Raw genomic sequence first — 11,622 nt, forward strand, 5'->3', positions numbered from 1 at the left:
AATAGTCCTCAATATATGTGAAAGAAAGTTCTAGACAGTGGATTCCATGGTATCTTATTACCCACATGTATGTATATAGTATTATTAAATATGTATGTATATATGCAGTCCAGTGGTTAAGACTGCTTCCACTGCAGGGCATGGATTCAATCCCTAGTTGGGGAACTGAGATCCCACATGTCATGTGGTGTGGCCAGAAAAAGGAATACATAAACATGAGCACACATAGAATATTTTAGGAAGGACACAGAAGAAACTGGTAATAATGGTTGTCTCAAGGAAGGACCCAGGTTGCTGATATCCTCTGGTACTTTATAAATACTGTACTGTGTGCATTTTTTCTTAGCTAAAATGACTAGGATTAAGAAACAAAAACCAGAAGTGCGTTCATTCAGCCAGGCATGCGCTGAGTTATGTATTCAGTTCTATGACAATTGTGTATCACTTTCATGTCTTGTTTTCTGAGGTTTCTTTTCTGCACAGTAAAATTGTGAGCTGTCTTCCAAGACAAGAACCTGCATAGCCAGGGGCTCAATAATTATTGATAACTGACAAAAAGAACCCTCTGAGGTGTGCTATTCCCCCACCGAATTGTTTCAAATTATCTGTGCCTTCCCTGCCACAGTCTTCTGTAGATTCCATTGGATGTTTGAATCCAGATATCATGCCCCCTTGTAGGTAACTTTAGTGGAACCAGTTGGGTAGGAGAGGTTAGGAGTGTGTCTGCAAATCTAGTCTGAGATGGCTCACTTGCCAGCTCAGGTGGGGATGACAAACTCCTAACCTTTCTGATTCTATTCTTAAGTTAAATACCGAAGGGAGGCGGACTCTTTAAGAACTGTTGTGACAGCCCCGCCCTTTTAAGAGATCAGCTGAATCTGTGAGTCACATGACTTCAGCGTCTCTTCCGCTCTCTGAAGTCGGGACCACATGAGCGGCTATGAAAAGCCTAGCCGGGGTCGGGGGTTCTGTGCCCCCAGCCCCGTGCTCCTCCTGAGTCTACTGACGGCAGCTCCACTTGGCCTGCTGGGGGAGGAGACCCGCCAGGTGAGGGGCTAGAGCAATAGGTGTTTCAGCATATGCTGCCTTGAAGGGTGGTTGGAATCTAGGACAACGGAAGGGTGGGGATGAAAGGTGCTTGCATTGAGGAGTCGGGGCAGCCGTGGGTCACGGTACAGGACTATGGAGTAGGATGGATGTGGTAGAATCTGGACCCTGACTTAGCCCTGAGTGAGCCAGGTCCAAGCAAGTGTTGCATTTTTTCCTTCCTCTCAGCCGTGTGCCCTGATCTCTCGACCAGGGTTAGGGCAGTTTGGGCTCTCCCCGCCTCTCCTCCAGCCCATGTCTGCCCTTGACAGTAAGGTTCTCTTAGCTCCCACAAACATTCCTCTTGCACTCTTTCCCCATCATTTTGCAAGCCCCCTCTCATCCCCAGACATCTTTGTCCTGTGTCTCTCCCTGACCCTCTTCTCCTGACCAGCCTCTACTCCTTGTTCCAGGTGTCTCTGAAGGTCATCTCTAACGCGCCAGACTTTTCCCAGAACCTGCTTCATATTCGGGCAGTGGGCACCAACTCCACGCTGCACTATGTGTGCAGCAGCCTGGGTCCCCCAGCAGTGCTGTTGGTGGCCACCAACACCCCCAACAGCACCCTGAGTGTCAACTGGAGCCTCCTGCTCTCCTCTGATCCTGACGGGGGCCTGATGGTGCTCCCCGAGGAGAGCATCCAATTTTCTTCTGCCCTTGTCTTTACCAGGGTGAGGAGGTTGGGGGAGATCCAAGGGGAAGAGTGCAGAGGAGAGGGTTCATTCCAGTTAGAGGGAGAAATTGAAGACTGGGAGTAGGTGAAGTAGAGTCATGTGTGAGAGCCTGGGGTGGGGCCAGTGAGTGCGGGGTGGTGATTCAGGAGAAAGGTGGACTCTGGCAAACCTTGTCCCTCCCCACCCCTCCCCCTCTCCCCCTACAGCTGTTTGAGTTTGACAGCACCAATATGTCCGATGCGGCCTCAAGGCCTCCAGGAAAATCATATCCTCCGTACTCCTTGGCCAATTTCTCCTGGAACAACATCACTGACTCACTGGATCCTGCCACCCTCAGTGCCACATTTCGAGGCCACCCCGTTCACGACCCCACTGGGGCTTTTGCCAATGGCAGCCTGGCCTTCAGGGTAAGGATATAGGGAATTTGAACTCGAAAGGCTGGTTTATGAGGGTGGGAGTTAATGATAGGGGTCGCCTTCAAACACAGGCATCCACCTGCTTCCCACTTCTCCTATGCCTCTTCCATTTAGGTCCAGGCCTTCTCCACCTCTGGCCGACCAGCCCAACCCCCTCGCCTCCTGCACTCGGCGGACACCTGCCAGCTAGAGGTGGCCCTGGTTGGGGCCTCTCCCCGGGGAAACCGCTCCCTGTTTGGACTGGAGGTAGCCACCTTGGGCCAGGGCCCTGGCTGCCCCTCAATGCAGAAGCAGCACTCCATCGATGATGAGTACGCCCCCGCTGTTTTCCAGGTGAGGCTTCCGGCAGAGAAGCAGACAGGTGGGGGTGTGAAGGGGGACTCTATCATTCAACAACTCACTGTTTAGCAACACCTCATTCAGTTCCTTTAAGTGCTGAACGCTATGCTAATGAATTTAGCCCAGAGGAAAGGCGGCGCAGTGTGACTATTGCTCCAACTGGTGGGCTGCGCAAGGGCCTGGGGTCCCAGAGTGGGGAGCTGGTGCAGGCTTGCTGGTGTTGAGACTGGGAAAGGACTCAGCGCCACCCAGCTGCGAGTTCTAGAACCAGGCCTAGGATTCAGGACCGCTCATGACAGAGGGAGGCTGTGAAAGGGTGGGGGAACAGAGTGGCCAAGCATCTTTTGTCCTCCTCAGCCTGTGTGTTTGCGTTTCTCCTCAGTTGGACCAGCTGCTATGGGGCTCCCTCCCATCAGGCTTCATGCAATGGCGACCAGTGGCTTTCTCCCAGAAGCAGGGCAGCCGGGACTCAGCCATGCCCTGCCAATCTTCCCCACTTCACCCTACCTTGGCATACCTTCTCCCCCAGTCACCCATTGTCCGAGCCTTCTTTAAGACCCAGGACCACTCCTGTGCCTTCAATCTGACATTTGGGGCTCCCACAGGCCCTGGCTACTGGGACCAACACTACCTCAGCTGGTGAGAGTCGAGGCCTGGGCTGTGGGTTTGGGAGGTTGCAGAGGAGGAAGGCTAGGCCTCTCAGCCTTCCCTCCTAAGCCTGACTCTCTCTCTCTCACTCTGCTTGCTCTAGGTCCATGCTCCTGGGTGTGGGCAGCCCTCCAGTGGATGCCTTGTCCCCGCTAGTCCTAGGCATCATGGCAGTGGCCCTAGGTGCCCCAGCACTCATTCTGCTGGCAGGAGGCCTGTTTCTGCTGCTGGGCCGCAAGCGGGACTCTGAATACCAGTCCATAAATTGAGGCCTGCTCTCTAGAGGAAAGGACATTACTGGACCTGCCTTGCTGGTCTGCAGGTTTGAGGGTCAGTATTCCCAGGCAGCTCCTCCTCTTTTGTATCTTCCTGTTCGGTAGAACCTCAGATCAGCTTCAACTTCCTGGGGGACCCAGGTGGGGCTTCCTTCCAACTCTGAGGAGGGACCAGACACAGAATGATTGCTAGAGGGAGGGTCCCCTCCGTGTTGCCTCCCCGTTCCTCCACCATCCCATTTCCCTTGAATGGGACTCACAGGCCTAAATGAGAGAGGTCTTCTGACTGTTTGCTGCACTGGAAGGCATGAAATAGACTAGTTTTTTTTTTTCCACAGGGCTTGTCTCTCAATGTGGTGCATTGTTGGGCAGGTTTGGACCTGGTTCCAGGGAATGAGAGGGCTGGAGGTGGGGCTTGGAAGGCAAGTTCTTTTTGAAGCCCCATTTCCTCATCAGGCCTAGTTCTCTCTCTTGCCATGGGACCAGGCTCCTGCCAGCCACTCTTCAATATGTGGAGCTGGGAGGTTTCTGGTGCAGTTTGAGTCAAACAAGGAAGGAACACTTGAAGTTGAGGGGCAAACCCTACGGAAGAGCCAAGAAAGGCTGTGGTATTAATCGTTTATTATTATATACACATTCAGACTGGTTTAACATCAACCACCATGCTTTCCAACCACTCCCAGCCACCACACGTGTGGGCATGCACGCACATACACACACACACACACACCTCTTAGGAAGCAGGTTTCCCTGTCTGCTCCTCTTCCCACAGGAGAGAGATGACTGGGCACTTTGGAGGTGCAAAGTTACAGGGACCTAAAGGGTTGGAAGAGAGGAGTCAGCCACTCTGGGCTGGAGCAGCTGTAACTAACTTGGCTGAGGCTAAAGAGCCTAGGAAGGCCAGTCACGGAGGGTCCTGAACCCAGGTCCCCAGAAGGGTTTTCACCAAACAGGAAAGTCCTATTTGATGTGATGCCCAGCCTTTACCTAAGGCATAGGCAATGTTTCCAGTCTCTTGGAGGCCCTCTGCTTAGACAGCCAGCACAGAAAAGGTCAGAGTTTCGGCTGTGCTCTGCCAGCTGCCTCAAGCAGGAGGCTGCAGAGTGGGCAGCAGAGTCCAGTCTTTGTGGACCCTGGTGGCAGCAGAGGCTACTAAGGAAGGAACCATGCCTCTGGCCCTGGTCCCATGTCCTCAGCATTCTTAAGGAACATGGCTGTCCACCTCTTTCCCTGAAAGACTGTTTAAGTCCCTCCCACATAATTGTCCCAGGCTCCTAAGATGAAGGGAGCACCCCACACTCTGATTAGATGGCACCCCTGTCGGGGCAGTAGGTGGGCTCATCCCACCCAGGAACGAAGGGGGTGGGGCAGCTCAGCCCCGGGAGCGGGGCCTGTAGTCTGAGGCTGAGCGGGCATGGTCAGGGTAGTCCAGGCGGCTCTCGGAGGCGGTGAGCATGCGTTCAGGCTCCACCACGAACATGTAGTAGAAGTTCCACATCAGCATGGACAGCAGAGGCAGGAAGGTCAGGCCGTAGCCAAAGCCTCGGAAGGAGCGGCCCACAGCGAAGGTCAGCCAGTATATGAGCCTGGGAAGCAAGAAAAGGTCGAGCTTTCCTTGAGGGAAGTGCATCAGCTAACAGGTTGATGATAGGGAGAGTGGGAAGTGAGGGAGGCAGATGGGGGTTGGCTGGCACAACTGATACCTCTAAAAACAACCAGTGTTCACGCACTGACGTATGTGCCGGGCACGGTACTAATTACTTTAGGGGCACTATTTAATTTAGACCTCACATCTCTATGAAGCGTGCATATTATTCACCTGCCTCTTTGTATACTTCTCAAATTTGAATTAAAAAGTTTTGAGTAGGCAATATACATTTACACGGTTCAGAATTCAAAGGCACCAGTGAATGTAGTAAAACGTTTTCCTCCACTGATTCCCAGATACTCTGTTCTCTTCCTTCACCTCCTCACCTCTATTCTACTCCCACCCCAGACATCATCCATTATTATGGTTTCTCGTATGTCGTGAAGCTTTCTGTGTATATAAGCAAGAAAACTTATGTTTTCCTCCCCTGCCTCTTTTTTTTTTTTTTTTTTGAGGTTTGGGAGCATACTATTCCATGGGGTCGCAGAGTCAGACATGACTGAGTGACTGAACTGAGCATACTATAGAGACTATTCTGCACATTGACTTTTTCCCCCCATTTAATGCATCTTGGAGATTATGTCATTGTGTGTGTGTGTGTGTGCATGTGTGTGTGCGTGTGTGTGCTCAGTTGCTCAGTTGTGTCCGACTCCTTGAGACTCCATGGGCTGTAGCCCACCAGGCTCCTCTGTCCATGGAACTTTCCAGGCAAGAATACTGGAGTGGGTTGCCATTTCCTCCTCCAGGGGATCTCCCCGACCCAGGGATTGAACCCACATCTCCTGCATCTCCCACACTGGCAGGTGGATTCTTTGCCACTGACCCACCTGAGAAGCAATTGTGTCGTATCAGTGTATAAAGAGCTTCATTATTTCGCAGCTACAGTACATTCCATTGTGTTTATTTCCCTTTTCGTAGATGGAGAAACTAAGATTCCAAAAGATTAAGACGGGTCCAACGTCACATATTGGGGAAACAGTAAAATCATGATTTGAACCCATGCCTGTTCATCAGCCTCTCTCCTACCATTTTACAGGGGCTGAGGGAAAGAAGAGAGTAAGGAAGCCAGCTTCAAGAGAGCTTGAGGCCCAGAGGGATGAATCAGGCACAACTAAATTTCCCCTTTTGGAAGATCCATCCAAATATACACACCCCTCAGTGGGAGGAGGGCAGCAGTTTCCTCTTAACTTACAAAGGACCATCTATGACAGAATTGAGATGCCCCTATATTTTTACCTGTGTAATAGAGGGAAGAGTACATGCTGCCAGTAACTTGCCCATAAAGAAGGACCCTGGGTGAGAGAGGGAAGGGACTTGGGTTCTAGTCCTGCCTCTGCTGACAGACCTATGCAACTCTTCTCACCGAGTCTGTAGTTACTTCCTCTCATAGTCATTTTTCTCTGTAAAATGGGTAAGATGGCCCAGACAACCGCTGGTCCTTTAGCTCCCTGATGATTCTTACTGCTTAAACCAAATTAAACCAACTTCTTATCTGAGATCAGCGTTCGCTGAGAAGGAGATGGGAGGTTGAGTTACATGAACAGGAACATATTAATCTTGGAAAACATCCACTGGAAGAACACGCACGGCTGTATGACAGTCAGGAGACTGGCGGGACAGATGACCATTAGACTACACTTAGAAGTGACAGGAAGACAGATTTCAGCTTAATAGGAAGAATGCTTTAGCAGTTAAAGCCACCTGGAATCCTATATGGAAAATAACAGGACTTCCCTAGTGGTCCGGTGGTTTGAGGATCCACCTGCCAGTGCAGGGATGCAGGTTCGACCCCTGCTCCAGGATGCTGAAGCACGGTCCTACATGCTGTGGGACCCCTAAGCCCCCGTGCCACAACTACTGAGCCCGTGCCCTAGAGCTTGCGAGCCCCAGTCACTGAGCCCACACGCTGCAACTACTGAAGCTCGCGTGCTTTGAGCCTGTGCTCCGAAACAAACCCAGACGCTGCAGCTAGAGAGTAGCCCCCACTTGCTGCAACTAGAGAAAGCCCTCGCTCAGAAACAAAGACCCAGCTCAGCCATAAATAAATAAATATGATAAAATCTTTTTAAAAAGAAAATAACAAAAGGAAATGTATTAGGGGGAAAAAATGGAAAGATCTGCCTTTCTGAAAGACTTCAGAAATTCAAGGGTACCTTTCTGGGTTAACATAGTTTACATGAAAATACCCCTGCTGCTGCTGCTGCTGCTGCTAAGTTGCTTCAGTCGTGTCCGACTGTGCGACCCCATAGACGGCAGCCCACCAGGCTCCCCCATCCCTGGGATTCTCCAGGCAAGAACACTGGAGTGGGCTGCCATTTCCTTCTCCAATGCATGAAAGTGAAAAATGAAAGTGAAGACACTCAGTCGTATCCCACTCTTAGCGACCCCATGGACTGCAGCCCACCAGGCTCCTCCGTCCATGGGACCTTCCAGGCAGGAGTACTGGAGTGGGTTGCCATGTGCCCTCAATTTGGATGAACAGGACAATCCCTTGGCCAGTCCCCACCCCCTTCCCATTTGACAAGCAGAATTTCCTGCCTAGATGGAAAGACACAGGCTAGTGAAGGGACCAGGACCATTTAGCAAAGTAAGCACTGGGAGAGCAGACTGTTGGGAGTCAGAATTGAGAGGTATTGTCAAAGATCTGAATTGACTAGAGAATTCCAGAGGTTAGAGTCAGGGCAGAAGTTTTTAGCACAATACAAAAGAGAACTTTATAAAAACTAGGACTTTTGATAGGTAAGACTGCCTTATAAAGAACAAAGCATTTGGTCACGGGGATGTTCAACCAATGTTCAGCCAGTGGCTGCCTGACCAGAGTGTCACAGAGGAGTGGTTGCAGTGGGTGGGAAGCTGGTCTAGGTGACACCCGAAAGCCCTTCCCTTCCCATTCTAGGTTGATATATGTGTCTTACGAAAGACATAGGAGCTGCCAAGTGAGGTAAAGTGCAAGGCAGAAAGTGGACTCAACTTTCCAGGGTGCACATTTGGGCTGATTCAGAGTCCAGAATCTCCCTGGCTCTCCAGACATTCAGATGCCCAGGTCCCTTAAGCACCACTACCTCCCCTGTGCCCCACCCCCAGCCCCAGCTCACCGGGAGATGGCAAAGAGACCGGTGAGTAGAGGGAGCAGTTTGAGGGTATCTTGAGGCAGGTAGGTGGAAAGCACGGCCAGGTTGAAGAAGTAGAGGATGAAGAGCTGGACCGACTGGGCCACGTATCGCCGGTGGATCTCCACCTCCCGCCGCGGCTCCCCGAAGGGCCGAAGGGCAGAAAAGCACAGCAGGCTCAGCCCGTACACCAGGATCCCTGGATGGGGTTGGACAACACACAGGATCAGGTGAGGAAGCAGGCGGCAGAGTTTGTAGCATGGGCATGGGCTCTGCACCCTGGGTGGGGCTGAGGTGGTCCTGAGTGGAGGTGGGCACACAGGGTGACAGGGTGTGGGAGGCCCTGAGGGTCCAGGTCTAGTGATGGAAGCTTTCCTGCTCTCCAAGTCAGGCAGGCCCTGCCCTCCAGCCCAACTCCCAGACGCCCCCTCCCTACCCGCAGGGCCCAGGCTCACCCAGTACAATGGGGAAGGTAGCAAAGACCCCACAGCGCAAGGTGTAGATAAGGCGGGAACTCATGGTCGGCAGGCGTGGGGCATCGAAGGGCAGGAAGGCGTATGCCCCGTAGAGCAGGCAGGGGAAGAGGATGAGGGCAGCTGCCACCGAGGCCACGGCCCTCAGCACCTCTCGGCCTCCACAGCCCCCACAGCCCCCACAGGAGTGGCCAGGCGGCTTCACCACTGCTTCGGCCCACTTGCACTCCGGGGGCTCAGGGTGGGTGGCCCGGGGGGGCAGGAAGGTCCGGCGGTGCTCGCCCTCGCTGGCCTCACAGCACACAACGAGGTCCTCCTGGGGCCGCCGCTCAATGCACTGTAGGTCGATGGGCACGAAGGCCCGGGCTGCCTTCTCGGGCAGCAGGCTGGCTTCATCTTCAGGCAACTCCTCTAGTTTGGTGGGTGGCTCTGACTCGGGGGGCTCAGGCTCAATGTTCCTCCAGCCCGGGGGATCTGGGAACGGGGCACTGGGCTGGGGGCCAGTTCCCCAAGGCAAAGTGGCAGCCTCACTTACTGTGCTGTCTAGACCGTCCTCGGTCCCCTCTCTGGCTGTGGGAGACTCAGCTGAAGACCCCACTCTAGAGGATTCAGCTCCAAGGGACTCAACCCCGTCTTCCCCTTCCAGCTTCCGGCCATTGGGGACCAAGGCCTGGGGTGGGCTCTTCTCCAGGGTCTCAGGCCCCTTCACTTCCAGCAGGGCCAGGGTCTCGGGTTCTGTCATCCTGGGACCTGACTTCTGAAGTCTACCACAAAGTCATGTCACCCTGGAGGGAGCAGAGCGAAGTTCTGTCAGAAGCTGCCATCCTCTGGCCCTCAGGAGGGGTTGACTGAACTGCAACTTTCCAGGGCAGCTGGCCTCACAGGCTTTAGCCCCTTCTGGGATCTTAGAGAGAACCTGATCTGGAGGAAGGTGTTCAAACAGTGGGAGGCAGGAGAGAAGTGAGCAGCTGAAATGGAGGCACCCTTTCGACATCAAATGCTTTTCAGCAGGAGAGGGTGAGTCAGGGGGCGCAGGCGCTGGCAGCTATGTCCTCAGCCAGCCTCCACCCACACCTTCTACCCCCTCCACCAAAACCCCTGGGGTCATGGCCACCCTAACGCAGGAACGGGAGGAAAGGGAGATATTTAGAATTTTGCCAAGGGCTTTCTTCCCATGAAGGATCTTGTGAACAGAGAAGCTGCCCCTTCTCCTCCACACCTCCCCTTCCCCTGCAGATCCCCGACTGGAACTTTCCTGGCAGCTGACACCCATGATTTGCCAACAGATCTGTCCCAAGGAGCTGGCAGTGGCAGGGCACCCTGGCCTTTTGTCTCCAATCTGGATACTCGGTCAGTTTCCAAACTTCTCAGTAACCCACCCCCTATGTCTCTGGAGGGCCCAGGTGGATCCACTGTGACCTCTAAGTCTAATGAAGGTTGTTTCCCATGCCTCCTCTCTGGTCTTTGTCCCCTCCCTGCTGTCTTCCATCTCACTGCTTCTGGATGGGGCTGATTTCCCTCTCTCTGCCTCCCCAAGCATCTCCTCCCCGCTACTGTGTGGACCCATGACGCCCTCTTACTTTCCATCTGGAGAGAGGTAGAGGGTCCCCAGCGTCCGGGAAGGAGCTGCCCAGCTCTTCTGCTGGCTCTGCAAGTATTCCTTTCGGTCTCCCTCCCTTTACCTGTGTCTCCAAACCTGTCTGACCAGAGCAGGTGGGGCCCAGTTTAAAGGGGAAGGCCCCGCCCTGCTGAATCGGCCGACAGAAAAAGCATTAAAGGACGACGTCATACTTTCTGAGCCTAGAGGTGTGTGTCCTGGGAACATGGGATATGTAAGAACTCCCAGCACAGGAAAGCAAAGGGGGCAGAGTGGGTTTCTGCATCAAAGGGCTCTTGAAATAGATTGGGATACCCCAAAAGAAGTAGAATTACTACCCTTATTCATTCAGTATTTACTGGGCACCTATTATTAGTTAGGCACTATTCTAGGGACAGACACAGGAAAGAACAAGATGACAGGCAAAGTCTCTGTGCTTAAAAAGCTGGCTCTGTTGGGGTAACAGATATATAAGAAGCCCAGCAATTAAACCAACATGACAATATCAATAGGGAGAAACCTCTTTGCCAAAGTGATATTTGAGCTGTGACCTGATGGGAAATCTGGAGAATAAGTGTTCCAGACAGAGGAACAGCAAGTGAAAGGCCAATTAGTGGGAAAGAGGTTGTTTCAGGACAGAAAAGTCAGTCGATGTCTAGAAGGTGAATTTATGTTCCCACTACAGGGTGTACATGGGTCCACTGAACACTTTGCTTTTTAGGTTAAGTAAGTAAATAAGCAAGTGAAGTCGCTCAGTCATGTCTGACTCTTTGTGACCCCATAGACTGTAGCCTACCAGGCTTCTCCATCCATGGGATTCTCCAGGCAAGAATACTGGAGTGGGTTACCATTTCCTTCTCCAGGGGATCTTCCCGACCCAGGGATTGATGCCGGGTCTCCCGCATGGGAGGCGGATGCTTTAACCTCTGAGCCACCAGGGAAGATACTGCGCTTTTTAGGTTAGGTTTAAGATTAAGAACGGAGAAGGCAATGGCAACCCACTCCAGTACTCTTGCCGAGAAAATCCCATGGACGGAGGAGCCTGGTAGGCTACAGTCCATGGGGTCGCGAAGAGTCGGATACGACTGAGCGATTTCACTTTCACTTTTCACTTTCATGTATTGGAGAAGGAAATGGCAACCCACTCCAGCGTTCTTGCCTGGAGAATCCCAGGACGCGGAGCCTGGTGGGCTGCCATATGGGGTCGCATAGGGTCAGATGCGACTGAAGCAACTTGGCAGCAGCAGCAGCAGCAAGGTTAAGAAAGCAATAGGAATCCAAGGTGATCTTTCCCATGGAAAGACCAGGTGGGCAGAAACATAAGGCTGTTGCTTCTCATTCCTGTGGATCTTTTCC

At 52.7% G+C, this 11,622-nt stretch overlaps 2 protein-coding genes across 2 annotated transcripts; one reads left to right on the forward strand and one right to left on the reverse strand.

Annotated features, from left to right (window-relative positions):
• Positions 1–921: 921 nt before the first annotated feature.
• Positions 922–5,877, forward strand: GLMP (glycosylated lysosomal membrane protein). Its single transcript, XM_052637125.1, has 6 exons — positions 922–1,047; positions 1,500–1,757; positions 1,967–2,167; positions 2,291–2,509; positions 2,898–3,154; positions 3,267–5,877. The coding sequence occupies exons 1-6, from the start codon at positions 931–933 to the stop codon at positions 3,430–3,432; spliced, it is 1,218 nt and encodes a 405-aa protein (XP_052493085.1). The 5' UTR covers positions 922–930; the 3' UTR covers positions 3,433–5,877.
• Positions 4,811–9,411, reverse strand: TMEM79 (transmembrane protein 79). Its single transcript, XM_052637126.1, has 3 exons — positions 8,652–9,411; positions 8,182–8,395; positions 4,811–5,024 (listed from the first exon to the last, which is right to left on the reverse strand). The coding sequence occupies exons 1-3, from the start codon at positions 9,409–9,411 to the stop codon at positions 4,811–4,813; spliced, it is 1,188 nt and encodes a 395-aa protein (XP_052493086.1).
• Positions 9,412–11,622: the final 2,211 nt, after the last annotated feature.

This window comes from Budorcas taxicolor, chromosome 3, assembly GCF_023091745.1.
Source record: "Budorcas taxicolor isolate Tak-1 chromosome 3, Takin1.1, whole genome shotgun sequence".
Classification (NCBI taxonomy): Eukaryota; Metazoa; Chordata; class Mammalia; order Artiodactyla; family Bovidae; genus Budorcas; species Budorcas taxicolor.